This window comes from Oncorhynchus tshawytscha, linkage group LG09 (assembly GCF_018296145.1).
Source record: "Oncorhynchus tshawytscha isolate Ot180627B linkage group LG09, Otsh_v2.0, whole genome shotgun sequence".
Classification (NCBI taxonomy): domain Eukaryota; kingdom Metazoa; phylum Chordata; class Actinopteri; order Salmoniformes; family Salmonidae; genus Oncorhynchus; species Oncorhynchus tshawytscha.
Genome location: NC_056437.1, coordinates 61579524 through 61595159, shown reverse-complemented (window position 1 = coordinate 61595159; position 15636 = coordinate 61579524). Strand labels below are relative to the sequence as shown.

At 41.7% G+C, this 15636-nt stretch overlaps 1 protein-coding gene across 4 annotated transcripts in view; it reads left to right on the top strand.

Annotated features, from left to right (window-relative positions):
- The window catches only part of LOC112235634 (neuroligin-2-like), a 223715-nt gene that overhangs the window by 70039 nt on the left and 138040 nt on the right, over positions 1–15636 (top strand). For all 4 annotated transcript variants that reach the window (XR_006084129.1, XM_042327182.1, XM_042327183.1 and 1 more), the window contains one exon: positions 9932–10894. Coding sequence is in view for 3 of the 4 variants with exons in the window: in XM_042327182.1 (XP_042183116.1) it covers positions 10396–10894 (499 nt within the window). In the remaining variant the exon portion in view is untranslated. The remainder of the gene's footprint in view (positions 1–9931; positions 10895–15636) is intronic.

Here is a 15636-nt window from a genome sequence, read left to right as displayed (position 1 = left end):
TAATTAACTTCCATATTACCTCGCTGTCTCCGCTTCCTCACTTTCAAATTCAAATAGCTTTATTGGCAAAAAGAAAACCTAGGCAGCCGAAGCAATAATACGGTTAATGAAGACGTTAAATTGAGCAATTATAGGATGGCGATAACACAATAACAAGGGACAAACTGGAGGGACTACGGTTGTGTTCCAAACGGAGCCCTAATCCCTTTATAGTGCACTACTTTTGATCAGAGTCCTATTGGCTCTGTGCATGACGTAGGGATTAGGGTGCCATTTGGTGTCGCAGCCTGTTGAATGCCCTAGAGAATTTCCATGTAAGAAGCACCCTTAGCACGGACGGGAAGTTGATTGGAGCACATCAAATTTGGTGTCAAATGAAAGCTAAGAGTCTATTTTTGAGAAATTAAGGCATTTATTATGTTTTTTCAACCATTTTCTATCCTAAAAAGTTGAAAGAAATAAAGGCTTTGATTTCTGGTCAAACAAATGGAAAAGGAGTCTTCGAAAACAAAGGTTTTAGAAATACATCAAAACACAATAATGTTGAAGTAAAGAACCCTGCCAGCTAATATCAACACTTATATTTAGTTTTGCAGAAATGATTTGCCTTCTGTAAGGTTAAGAAATATTGCCTAGTGTCTTGTCATTCTGTTACCAAAAACCCACATATCTTTAAGACATTTTACAATTTCTCTCCCGCGTGAGGAGGGAGGATAATGAAAGTAGACAGAAGTAACAAGTGAAGGTAGACCTATCTATTAGTAGGTGTTTTTACTGACAACAATTTGGTTTATCATTTATTAAGGGGTTCAAACACATCATTCTGTTACCAAACCAGTAACCGAATGACCAAAACATCTGTAACAGAATGACTTCAACTGACTTGGCTACAATGAGAAATCATAGTAGCCACAAACCACAGTTGAGTCACCTGCTACTGTCCTCCCTTCCACTGGCATACTGTCATGTTCATCTCATAACGGGTTTCTTTCTCTTTCTGTCTTCTGGTGGTAAAAGAAAGAGTGATAAAACGGTCTGAACAACCGCTCCCTCTCTCTCTCCCTGGCTCTCTATCTCCAGTTACTGTAAATGTTTTATTGTCACATACACCAGATAGGTGCAGAGAAATGTTGTTTTAATGTCACCTCTCCTGGCTCTTACTGACACCTACCCACGAGCCCCCTCTCTTTCCATTTACTGTAACCAGCGTCCTCACCCACTGAGCACTGACCGACACCCGACATCCATGGACGTTGTAAAGTAGTTGACATTTTGGCAGTCCAAATCTGAACCAATTATAGACGTCTGTTTTACACGTTTAAACAGCACAGTACAGTAGAGTTTAGTACAGTACAGTAGAGTTTAATACAGTAGAGGAGTGTTTAGTACAGTACAGTACAGTAGAGTTTAATACAGTAGAGTTTAGTACAGTACAGTAGAGTTTAATACAGTAGAGTTTAATACAGTAGAGTTTAGTACAGTACAGTAGAGTTTAGTACAGTACAGTAGAGTTTAGTACAGCAGAGTAGAGTTTAGTACAGTAGAGTTTAGTACAGTAGAGTTTAGTACAGTACAGTAGAGTTTAATACAGTAGAGTAGTGTTTAGTACAGTACAGTAGAGTTTAGTACAGTACAGTAGAGTTTAATACAGTAGAGTAGTGTTTAGTACAGTACAGTAGAGTTTAATACAGTAGAGTAGTGTTTAGTACAGTACAGTAGAGTTTAATACAGTAGAGTAGTGTTTAGTACAGTACAGTAGAGTTTAATACAGTAGAGTAGTGTTTAGTACAGTACAGTAGAGTTTAATACAGTAGAGTAGTGTTTAGTACAGTACAGTAGAGTTTAGTACAGTACAGTAGAGTTTAATACAGTAGAGTAGTGTTTAGTACAGTAGAGTTTAATACAGTAGAGTTTAGTACAGTACAGTAGAGTTTAATACAGTACAGTTTAATACAGGAGAGTTTAATACAGTAGAGTAGTGTTTAGTACAGTACAGTAGAGTTTAGTACAGTACAGTTTAATACAGGAGAGTTTAATACAGTAGAGTTTAGTACAGTACAGTAGAGTTTAATACAGTAGAGTTTATTACAGTACAGTTTAATACAGTAGAGTTTAATACAGTAGAGTTTAGTACAGTAGAGTGTAGTACAGTACAGTAGAGTTTAATACAGTAGAGTAGTGTTTAGTACAGTACCGTAGAGTTTAGTACAGTAGAGTGTAATACAGTAGAGTTTAATACAGTAGAGTTTAATACAGTAGAGTTTAGTACAGTACAGTAGTTTAGTACAGTACAGTAGAGTTTAATACAGTAGAGTTTAGTACAGTACAGTAGAGTTTAATACAGTAGAGTTTAATACAGTAGAGTTTAGTACAGTACAGTAGAGTTTAGTACAGTACAGTAGAGTTTAGTACAGCAGAGTAGAGTTTAGTACAGTAGAGTTTAGTACAGTAGAGTTTAGTACAGTAGAGTTTAGTACAGTACAGTAGAGTTTAATACAGTAGAGTAGTGTTTAGTACAGTACAGTAGAGTTTAGTACAGTACAGTTTAATACAGGAGAGTTTAATACAGTAGAGTTTAGTACAGTACAGTAGAGTTTAATACAGTAGAGTTTATTACAGTACAGTTTAATACAGTAGAGTTTAATACAGTAGAGTTTAGTACAGTAGAGTGTAGTACAGTACAGTAGAGTTTAATACAGTAGAGTAGTGTTTAGTACAGTACCGTAGAGTTTAGTACAGTAGAGTTTAATACAGTAGAGTTTAGTACAGTACAGTAGTTTAGTACAGTACAGTAGAGTTTAATACAGTAGAGTTTAGTACAGTACACTTTAATACAGTAGAGTTTAATACAGTAGAGTTTAGTACAGTACAGTAGAGTTTAATACAGTAGAGTTTAATACAGTAGAGTTTAGTACAGTACAGTAGAGTTTAGTACAGTACAGTAGAGTTTAGTACAGCAGAGTAGAGTTTAGTACAGTAGAGTTTAGTACAGTAGAGTTTAGTACAGTACAGTAGAGTTTAATACAGTAGAGTAGTGTTTAGTACAGTACAGTAGAGTTTAGTACAGTACAGTAGAGTTTAATACAGTAGAGTAGTGTTTAGTACAGTACAGTAGAGTTTAATACAGTAGAGTAGTGTTTAGTACAGTACAGTAGAGTTTAATACAGTAGAGTAGTGTTTAGTACAGTACAGTAGAGTTTAATACAGTAGAGTAGTGTTTAGTACAGTACAGTAGAGTTTAATACAGTAGAGTAGTGTTTAGTACAGTAGAGTTTAGTACAGTACAGTACAGTAGAGTTTAATACAGTAGAGTAGTGTTTAGTACAGTAGAGTTTAATACAGTAGAGTTTAGTACAGTACAGTAGAGTTTAATACAGTACAGTTTAATACAGGAGAGTTTAATACAGTAGAGTAGTGTTTAGTACAGTACAGTAGAGTTTAGTACAGTACAGTTTAATACAGGAGAGTTTAATACAGTAGAGTTTAGTACAGTACAGTAGAGTTTAATACAGTAGAGTTTATTACAGTACAGTTTAATACAGTAGAGTTTAATACAGTAGAGTTTAGTACAGTAGAGTGTAGTACAGTACAGTAGAGTTTAATACAGTAGAGTAGTGTTTAGTACAGTACCGTAGAGTTTAGTACAGTAGAGTGTAATACAGTAGAGTTTAATACAGTAGAGTTTAATACAGTAGAGTTTAGTACAGTACAGTAGTTTAGTACAGTACAGTAGAGTTTAATACAGTAGAGTTTAGTACAGTACAGTAGAGTTTAATACAGTAGAGTTTAATACAGTAGAGTTTAGTACAGTACAGTAGAGTTTAGTATACAGTAGAGTTTAGTACAGCAGAGTAGAGTTTAGTACAGTAGAGTTTAGTACAGTAGAGTTTAGTACAGTAGAGTTTAGTACAGTACAGTAGAGTTTAATACAGTAGAGTAGTGTTTAGTACAGTACAGTAGAGTTTAGTACAGTACAGTTTAATACAGGAGAGTTTAATACAGTACAGTACAGTAGAGTTTAATACAGTAGAGTTTATTACAGTACAGTTTAATACAGTAGAGTTTAATACAGTAGAGTTTAGTACAGTAGAGTGTAGTACAGTACAGTAGAGTTTAATACAGTAGAGTAGTGTTTAGTACAGTACCGTAGAGTTTAGTACAGTAGAGTTTAATACAGTAGAGTTTAGTACAGTACAGTAGTTTAGTACAGTACAGTAGTAGAGTTTAGTACAGTACACTTTAATACAGTAGAGTTTAATACAGTAGAGTGTAGTACAGTACAGTACAGTAGAGTTTAATACAGTAGAGTAGTGTTTAGTACAGTACCGTAGAGTTTAGTACAGTAGAGTTTAATACAGTAGAGTTTAGTACAGTACAGTAGTTTAGTACAGTACAGTAGAGTTTAATACAGTAGAGTTTAGTACAGTACACTTTAATACAGTAGAGTTTAATACAGTAGTATTAGTACAGTAGAGTATAGTACAGTACAGTAGAGTTTAGTACAGTACAGTTTAATACAGTAAAGTTCAGTACAGTACAGTAGAGTTTAGTACAGTACAGTAGTGTAGAGTTTAGCACCATACAGTAGAGTTTAATACAGTAGAGTAGAGTTTAGCACCATACTGTAGAGTTTAATACAGTAGAGTTTAGTACAGTACAGTAGAGTTTAGTACAGTACAGTTTAAGACAGTAGAGTTTAATACAGTACAGTAGAGTTTAATACAGTACAGTAGAGTTTAGTACAGTACAGTTTAATACAGTACAGTTTAGTACAGTACAGTTTAATACAGTATAGTTTAGTACAGTACAGTAGAGTTTAGTACAGTACAGTTTAATACAGTAGAGTTCAGTACAGTACAGTAGAGTTTAGTACAGTACAGTAGAGTAGAATTTAGCACAATACAGTAGAGTTTAATACAGTAGAGTAGAATTTAGCACAATACAGTAGAGTTTAATACAGTAGAGTTTAGTACAGTACAGTAGAGTTTAGTACAGTACAGTAGAGTTTAGTACAGTACAGTAGAATTTAGCACAATACAGTAGAGTTTAATACAGTAGAGTAGAATTTAGCACAATACAGTAGAGTTTAATACAGTAGAGTTCAGTACAGTACAGTAGAGTTTAGTACAGTACAGTAGAGTAGAATTTAGCACAATACAGTAGAGTTTAATACAGTAGAGTAGTGTTTAGTACAGTACCGTAGAGTTTAGTACAGTAGAGTTTAATACAGTAGAGTTTAGTACAGTACAGTAGTTTAGTACAGTACAGTAGAGTTTAATACAGTAGAGTTTAGTACAGTACACTTTAATACAGTAGAGTTTAATACAGTAGAGTTTAGTACAGTACAGTACAGAGTAATACAGTAGTTTAGTACAGTACCGTAGAGTTTAGTACAGTAGAGTTTAATACAGTAGAGTTTAGTACAGTACAGTAGTTTAGTACAGTACAGTAGAGTTTAATACAGTAGAGTTTAGTACAGTACACTTTAATACAGTAGAGTTTAATACAGTAGTATTAGTACAGTAGAGTATAGTACAGTACAGTAGAGTTTAGTACAGTACAGTTTAATACAGTAAAGTTCAGTACAGTACAGTAGAGTTTAGTACAGTACAGTAGTGTAGAGTTTAGCACCATACAGTAGAGTTTAATACAGTAGAGTAGAGTTTAGCACCATACTGTAGAGTTTAATACAGTAGAGTTTAGTACAGTACAGTAGAGTTTAGTACAGTACAGTTTAAGACAGTAGAGTTTAATACAGTACAGTAGAGTTTAATACAGTACAGTAGAGTTTAGTACAGTACAGTTTAATACAGTACAGTTTAGTACAGTACAGTTTAATACAGTATAGTTTAGTACAGTACAGTAGAGTTTAGTACAGTACAGTTTAATACAGTAGAGTTCAGTACAGTACAGTAGAGTTTAGTACAGTACAGTAGAGTAGAATTTAGCATACAGTTTTAATACAGTAGAGTAGAATTTAGCACAATACAGTAGAGTTTAATACAGTAGAGTTTAGTACAGTACAGTAGAGTTTAGTACAGTACAGTAGAGTTTAGTACAGTACAGTAGAATTTAGCACAATACAGTAGAGTTTAATACAGTAGAGTAGAATTTAGCACAATACAGTAGAGTTTAATACAGTAGAGTTCAGTACAGTACAGTAGAGTTTAGTACAGTACAGTAGAGTAGAATTTAGCACAATACAGTAGAGTTTAATACAGTAGAGTAGAATTTAGCACAATACAGTAGAGTTTAATACAGTAGAGTAGAGTTTAGCACCATACAATATAGTTTAATACAGTAGGGTAGAGTTTAGCACCATACAGTAGAGTTTAATACAGTAGAGTTTAGTACAGTAAAGTAGAGCACACTAGAGTAGGGCAGGGCTCTAACGCTGACCTATTTTACAAGGAGCACGTGTTGCCTAAGTAGAAAAATGTAGGCGCACACAAAGAAATTTCGGAGCACAATGAAAAATATTTCTTCATTTTTCTAGGTGCACTGGTGCTCCTAAATTTAAAAAATCCCAGTTACACATAAAAATATGTAGGCGCATATGCAAGTGAAATGTAGTGCCTTAGTACCTTAGAACCCTGTGGAGTACAGTACTTTACTGTAGTGTACTGAACTCTGAACTTCTTAATTGGTTTTGCTTCAGGACACAAATTTACTCAGGTTGTCTCAGTCGTGACCCAGTATTCGCATTGCGTTTTTTTTTTTTTTGGGGGGTCAAAATGCAATCAGGATCATTTTTTATGCTATATTGATAGTAAATATATATATTTAAATATATATATTGATAGTAGCAATTATATGACAAAGGAAAATAGTAAATAATTCAATTTGCCCATATTTTTGATGAAGAATGTGAATGAGCTCGCTGGTTTGAGATCACAAACTCAACCAAATGTGCTAAATAGCGCTGCTAATAGATCTAAATGAAAAATACTGTGATTTAAGAAAAACAGGTATTTAATCACTCTCTACCTGGTTTTAGTGGTTTGAAATCAGACTGCAGTATTTTTCATCTAAAAATAACAAAATGTTTTACATCATTCAACATTTCCCCGTCGTGAATCACTGCTCTACTGTACTTTTTTTAATTTAACCACGGAAGTTGACTGAGAACACATTCTAATTTACAGCAACGACCTGGGGAATAGTTACAGGGGAGAGGAGGAATGATCCAATTGTAAACAGGGGATGATTAGGTTACCGTGATGAGTATGAGGGGCCAGATTAAGAATTTAGCCAAGACACCAGGGTTAACACCCCTACTCTTACAATAAGTGCCGTGGGATCTTTAGTGACCAAAATATATATATATCCCAATACCCCAGGGCAGTGATTGGGGACATTGTCCTGTGTAGGGTGCTGTCTGTCTTTTTAATTTAACCACGGAAGTTGACTGAGAACACATTCTAATTTACAGCAACGACCTGGGGAATAGTTACAGGGGAGAGGAGGAATGATCCAATTGTAAACAGGGGATGATTAGGTTACCGTGATGAGTATGAGGGGCCAGATTAAGAATTTAGCCAAGACACCAGGGTTAACACCCCTACTCTTACAATAAGTGCCGTGGGATCTTTAGTGACCAGGATACCCATTAAACATCCCATCCGAAAGACAGCACCCTACACAGGACAATGTCCCCAATCACTGCCCTGGGGTATTGGGATATATATATATTTTGGGGGGGGCCGGAAAGGGTGCCTTCTACTGGCCCTTCAACACCACTTCCAGCAGCATCTGAACTCCCATCCAGAGACCAGGACCAACCCTGCTTAGCTTCAGAAACAAGCCAGCAGTGGTATGCAGGGTGGTATGCTGCTATCTTGTACTGTTTGCTACTGTACTGTGATGTCCAAGACCGTGAAACATAGACATCTACACTGAACACAAATATAAACGCAACATGTAAAGCGTTGGTCCCGTGTTTCATGAGCTGAAATAAAAGATCCCAGACATTTTCCATAAGCACAAAAAAAAGCGGATTTCTCTCAAATGTTGTGCACAAATTTGTTTACCTCTCTGTTTGTGAGCATTTCTCCTTTGCCAAGATAATCCATCCACCTGACAGTTGTGGCATATCAAGAAGCTGATTAAACAGCATGATCATTATACAGGTGCACCCAGTTTTGTCACATTATACAATGCCACAGATATCTCAAGTTTTAAGGGAGTGTGCAATAGACTACAGGATGGTCCACCAGGACTGTTTCCAGGGAATGTTAATTTCTCTACCATAAGCCGCCTCCAACGTCGTTTTAGAGATTTTGGCAGTATGTCCAACCGGCCTCACAACCACAGGCCACGTGTATGGCTTCATGTGGGCAAGCGGTTTGTTGTCAATGTTGTGATGTCAACAAGTGTCCCATGGTAGTGGGGGGAGGGGTTATGGTATGGGCAAGCATAAACTACAGATAACGAACACAATTGCATTTTATCAATGGCAACTTGAACGCACAGAGATACCGTGACGAGATCCTGAGGCCCGTTGTCGTGCCATTCCGCCAGCACCTCCTGTTTAATCATGAAAATGCACAGACCATGTCGCAAGGATCTGTACCCCATTCCTTGAAGCTGAAAATGTCCCAGTTCTTCCATGGCCAACATACTCATCAGACGTTTCACCCATTGAGCATGTTTCGGATGCTTTGGATCAATGTGTACGACAGCGCGTTCCAGTTCCCGCCAATGTCCAGCAACTTCGCACAGCCATTGAAGAGGAGTGGGACAACATTCCACAGGCCACAATCAACAGCCTGATCAACTCTATGTGAAGGAGATGTGTCGCTCTGCTAGTGGTCACACCAGATACTGACTGGTTTTCTGATCCACACCCCTACTTTCTTTTCTTCCCAGTCATGTGAAGTCTACAGATTAGGGTCTAATGAATTTATTTCAATTGACTGATTTCCTTATGAACTGTAACTCAGTCAAATCTTTGACATTTTTGCTTGTTGCGTTTTTGGTCCGGACCGACCCCACATTGTTGTTGTTGTTGTATTTGACACAGCCTGGGATCAAACCCAGGTCTGTAGTGATGCCTCAAGCACTGCAATGCAGTACCTTAGACCGCTGCGCCACCCAGGAGGCCCGGACCAACCAAATGTGATTAGAATAATTGCATATTTGGGTATTATTCTACACACTTGCAAAGGAGAATTTAGCATATTTCTACCTTTGTGTACCTATTCAGGATACATCACCATGAACAGAATGAGATTCATAATTACGCATTTCTGTGAAGGTCTAAAAGCCAGGATCCAGTGTGTGTCTGTGTGCGCATGTGTGTGTTAGGGAACGTGTGTGTGTGTGTGTGTGTGCGTGTGTGTGTGTCCGAGCAGCGCATGCTTCCGGGTGTGTATGTGTTTGTGTCACCTCCTCTCATACTCACAGTGCTACCCACCACAGCTGCCCAATAGGAAATGAATACCTAGAACTATTAAATTAAGGCATCAATAGCGTCTCCATGACGATTACAGCCCATAATAAGGACTATGGATGGATCAGCGATGATCATAGAGGGCTGGAATGAGCGATATGATTGTGGCTATACTTGAATGAGTTATCTTTGGAGCTCTGGTGAATCCCTGCGTAGTCTAACTGGAGGTGACAGTGAAGGTGTTTTTATGTATAGAAGTCGGAGGTGCCCCGAGACAAGCAATACACAAATGAATGATGGCTTCTACTGACTGGTAGGATTTTTGTGATGTCAAGTGTGCTGATGCATTCGCTTTCGTCACTTTTTTTTTTAACCATTTCCATTTGCAATTCTTCTTTTTTAGATTTTTAGCAAAAACTCTGAGGATTTTTACCAAACATGTTTGACACTGTATAATGACACTTTCTGGTTTAAAATAATCCTTTATCTCTTATTTTCTTCTCTTTCTCCCTTCTCTTCTCTCCTCCCTCTCTTCTGCAGGGTTAGTTTGTGACCGCCACCGTTGACCAGGAACTGTGACCGCAGACATTGACCGTGATGAGGACCGTACAGGAGGATGGAACGTAACAGAGTTCTGACCGTGGAGCCGTTCCCGACCGCGACCGTAGAACACCAACACTAACCACAACCACACCTTCTAAAGACCGCCCGGTCTCCCCTTAACCCTCCACCCCTCCAGCCCCTCTGTCTTACACCGCACCCCCCCTCGCCACTCCACTCCTCCACCTATCCTCCTGCACTCACTCCCTCGCTCCGGACCCCCTTTTTTTGAGGGTCCACTTTTTCTTTCATAAACACTCTCAACCACCACTTCTCTCTTTCCATTGCGATGTCCTTTCTTTCCAATCATCTATACCTTCATGAACATTGAGTCCTCTTTGGGAAACAGACATACACGGACGATAAACGTTTAGTTGGAGGCGGAGTCTCTATAGCTGCCAGTCATGTATCTTTTCCCTTTATCCCTGTGTAAACCAAGTGGGCGGGGTCTCGCCTCTAGTCTCCGCCCCCGCTGCTACATGGCCGACACCTGTCTAGTCTGGCTCCTGGGCCTGGCTCTCCGCCTCTCCCTGACCTCATGCCAGAAGATGAACCCCGCCAACAAGCCCCCCATGGTGACCACCAACTACGGCAAGTTGCGAGGGCTCAAAAAGGACCTGAACAACGAGATCCTGGGGCCAGTGGAGCAGTACCTGGGCGTGCCCTATGCCACAGCGCCCATTGGAGACCGCCGCTTCCAGCTGCCCGAGGCGCCTGGCTCGTGGCAGGAGATCCGCAACGCCACAGCGTTCGCCCCGGTGTGCCCGCAGAACGTGCACGGCGTGCTGCCGGAGATCATGTTGCCGGTGTGGTTCACAGACAACCTGGATGTGGCAGCCGGCTACATCCAAAACCAGAGCGAGGACTGCCTCTACCTCAACATCTACGTGCCCACCGAGGACGGTGAGTGTCGGGTAGGGGTGGTCCTTCGCTCCCATAGGGGGCGCCACTCAGGGGTAGGGTGAGGAGAGATGGAAGGTGGAAGGGGCAGGGTACTTTTAACTGAGCGAGATCTGTCACTAGAAACATACCTAATTCTCTTTTTTTACTCCCGGTTGGGACGAAACAATATTTTCCCCACCATCTTTTACCACAAAATATATCTAACCCCCCTAAAACCTCACTCTCCTTGCCCAAATCCAGAGCTGAATCTTTCTTTGGTTCAGTAGGTCTGGGGTGAGGAGACGAGCGACGTCTGGGTCTGGGTTGAGCAAGGTAAGCGGAGAGGGAAAGAAGAAGACGAGGGTTTCTTTCAACTAACTATATTAAACCTTCCTTGCCTCAGAATCATTTCCGACTGTTTTGTCCATTTTCGAAGGTCTGGGGTGAGGAAGGGAAGGAGAGAGGGGAGACGGATTGGGTTAGGGTGATTCTTTCAACTCAACTCAACCTTACATCTGTCACCTGAAAATATTGTATCTGAAACCTGCCTAGAAACTTCTCTCCTTCCCTCAAATCATTTCAGAAATAATTTTTATGCTTGGGATTTGAATCTTTTTTATTTTACTTGCGTTTCTCGTACAAACTCAGACACTTTTACATATCGATCAGCTTTTAGGAAATAGTGTATATTTAACGGGTTTATTCCAAAGATACGAACACCTGATATCGTACTAAAAGTGTAATTATCATCACCCACGGGACTAATTTTTCTTTTCCAATATCACACACTAACCTCCAAGCTGCCAATATCTTTTTTTACACAGCTTTTTAGATACTCACTCTTAACTGTTACTAACACTAGGTACTATCTCCACTTTTAGGCTTTTATGCGAGGTTAAGAAGTGCGTGTGTGTGTGCGTACACCTGTTTGTTCTGAAAAACGGCAAAAGAACACAGTACTTTAACAGTCCAGCTCCACTGGGGTATCCACAATGATTGTCCCACCACGTGCGTCTTCTCTGCTGTTGATGCCAGTGTGTATCAGAGGAGTTCATCTGGGTCTCACCGTCCCTCTCCTCACACATCCACAGTGAAGTGAGGAACCGTGATGGGCATCGGTCTTTTCTCTCCATCCCCACCCTGGGGGAGCCTGGACAGCAACCTGCTACACAAAAAGACAGAGTAAAGGAAAGAAAAGTGGGGAGACCACCGAAGTCAGATTAAAGCCTGAGAGATCTCTGGGGAGCTAGGGCTTTTTAGACCTCACAACTCACCACCTGCTCTCCTCCCCCCTTTAAAACCCAAAACACAGAGACCTAGAGTATCTCTAAATCACACCAGTCTTCTCTGTCTCTCTCTCAGTTTTTCTTCCTTATGCTCACTTACAATGCGATTTTTGTTTTACCTCAGCCATCATACACACACACACACACACACACACACACGCACGCACGCACGCACGCACACACACACACACACACACACACACACACACACACACACACACACACACACACACACGCACACACACACACACACACACACACACACCCTTCACTCCCTCACTGTAGCTAAATGTCAGTACCATCCAGAGAACAGCACAGCACTGAGAAGGATTCGCCTGCAATGGCACATCTTTATAGAGTGGAACAAAGCTCAATTCTGACGCTGCCTCCGAAATGGCACCCAGTTCCCCAGTTAGCGCACTACTTTAAACCAGGGCCACTAAAGGGAATAGGGTGTCATTTCAGACACACCCAGAGTGTTTGACCTTCAACATGGTTGTATGTAGTTGGATATAAGGACCTTCTGCAATGACATTGTCCGTGTTAGTGTAATGCTGAGGACTAGGGGACTAGGGGAGCACTATCTGCCAACGGGACCAGGGGATTGGCTGTCTAATATGTATATGTCTATGTCTCTCTCGTGTGTGTGTGTGTGTGGGGGGGGGTATAGTCCCCTAGACAGAGAATGATGAGCAGGCATTGATCAGCTGCCCAGCGTCCCCCTCCACTCCCTGAGCTAGCTGTGGATGTGAAAGATGAGGAAGACACACACACACACACACCTACCTATATATCCACACACACACACATGCACGTGCCCTGGCATGCACACACACTGGACAGTCACTGGCAGCACATGGACATTTTTTTTTAATCAACCCTCACGTTTCCTTTCTGTTTGCTGTCTGATAAAAACCTTTTCCAACGTCTCCTGTTACCTGTGTCCTTCATGGTCCTTTTTACCGACCAGCCCTAAACCGTCCACCGTACTACTGTAGACAAACAGTCCATGTGCTTTACTCTGTACCCCACACCTCCCCTTTAACTGCCCCTTAGTGTATCCTAAAATAATCCAGTAGCATATTTCTTTCTCTCTCCCTCACTCGCAGCCATGTGTGTCACAACAGGAACACGTTGTGAATCTTAAAGACTATCTTTTTAAACAGGACCTCTTTAAAGGGGCATTTCTTTAAAGGGACATTTCTTCAAAGGGACATTTCTTCAAAGGGGACATTACTGCAAAACATAGTAACGCGCCATTCTCGCATATGTTGGTGCTGGAGAATGTGAATATGAAGTTGAACAATTTTGAAATGTCCCTTTAAGTTAGGATCGTTTTTATAATGCAATAAGGGCAATGGGAGAAAACTAGGACACGCTAACACACAGGCACAAACACACACGTTAGCCAAACAAGCCTTTTTATAGACTCCTTTTTCTCTTCAATCCATTTATCTTTTTAAAGAAGCAGTCCTGCTGTTATCACAGGGCTACTCTGGGAGCCCCTGAGGAGGAGGGACTGTCATGCTTAGCGACCCTGGGGGAGCCTGGACAGCAACCTGCTACACAAAAAGACAGAGAAAGGGAAAGAAAAGTGGGGAGACCACCGAAGTCAGATTAAAGCCCGAGAGATCTCTGGGGGATAATAGATATTGTTTTAGAGAGGTGGAGTGATGGTGGGATGGTGTGATGGAGGGTGGGGATGGAGAGATATGGGGATGGAGTGATGGAGGGTGGGGATGGAGAGTTGGAGGGTGGGGATGGAGTGATATGGGGATAGAGGGATGGAGAGATGGATGGTGGGGATGGAGTGATGGAGAGATGGAGGGTGGGGATGGAGTGATATGGGGATGGAGTGATGGAGGGTGGGGATGGAGAGATGGAGGGTGGGGATGGAGAGATGGAGGGTGGGGATGGAGTGATATGGGGATGGAGTGATGGAGAGATGGATGGTGGGGATGGAGTGATGGAGAGATGGAGGGTGGGGATGGAGTGATATGGGGATAGAGTGATGGAGAGATGGAGGGTGGGGATGGAGTGATATGGGGATAGAGGGATGGAGAGATGGAGGGTGGGGATGGCGTGATATGGGGATAGAGTGATGGAGAGATGGAGGGTGGGATGGAGAGATGGAGGGTGGGGATGGAGTGATATGGGGATAGAGTTATGTAGAGATGGAGGGTGGGATGGAGAGATGGAGGGTGCGGATGGAGTGATGGAGAGATGGAGGGTGGGGATGGAGAGATGGAGGGTGGGGATGGAGTGATATGGGGATAGAGTGATGGAGAGATGGAGGGTGGGGATGGAGTGATATATGGGGATAGAGAGATGGAGGGTGGGGATGTAGAGATGGAAGGTGAGGATGGAGAGATGGAGGGTTGGGATGGAGAGATGGAGGGTGGGGATGGAGAGATGGAGGGTGGGGATGGAGTGATATGGGGATAGAGAGATGGAGGGTGGGGATGTAGAGATGGAGGGTGAGGATGGAGAGATGGAGGGTTGGGATGGAGAGATGGAGGGTGGGGATGGAGAGGGAGATATGGGGATAGAGTGATGGAGAGGGAGATGTGGGGATGGAGTGATGGAGAGATGGAGGGTGAGGATGGAGAGATGGAGGGTTGGGATGGAGAGATGGAGGGTGGGGATGGAGTGATATGGGGATAGAGAGATGGAGGGTGGGGATGTAGAGATGGAGGGTGAGGATGGAGAGATGGAGGGTTGGGATGGAGAGGGAGATATGGGGATAGAGTGATGGAGAGGGAGATATGGGGATAGAGTGATGGAGAGGGAGATATGGGGATGGAGTGATGGAGAGGGAGATATGGGGATGGAGTGATGGAGAGGGAGATATGGGGATGGAGTGATGGAGAGGGAGATATGGGGATGGAGTGATGAAGAGATGGAAGGATTGATACTGTAGGCAGGAGCACAAACTATACTCATGCACAACACAAACAGAAGGTTAGTCACTAAACTGAAATGCTTCCCGCCCCTCCCTCTCTTCTCTTCTCCCTTTCTTTTTGTCAGTTCAGTGCAGATCTCTCCATTTTGAACTGGGAACGCGGTCAAACGAGGGTTTCATTTGGCTCAGGGGGAGGAATTACATCAGCCTGGGTCAATTACCCAGTTGTACACACACACACACACACACACACACACACACACACACACACACAATTATCCAGTTAGGACTTTTATTCCGTATTAATGAACACAGACTGGCAACACTGTGATACGTGTGGGGGGAAAAAGACGCAGAGAGGGAGTGTACGGTAGCTTTGATCGAAGATGCAATCGGGGACGAAAGCAGAGAGGGGGAGGTGAGGAGGGGAGAGGTGGGTTGTCTTGGCAACCCTCCAGTGCTTCCTGTATTTTTCTGTCAGCGTGTCAAAGACCACATCCATTTGCCTTCCCACTATACTCTGAATGAGGGGATTAGCAAGAGCTCAGTTCCAGCTATTTATAACTTATGAGGCA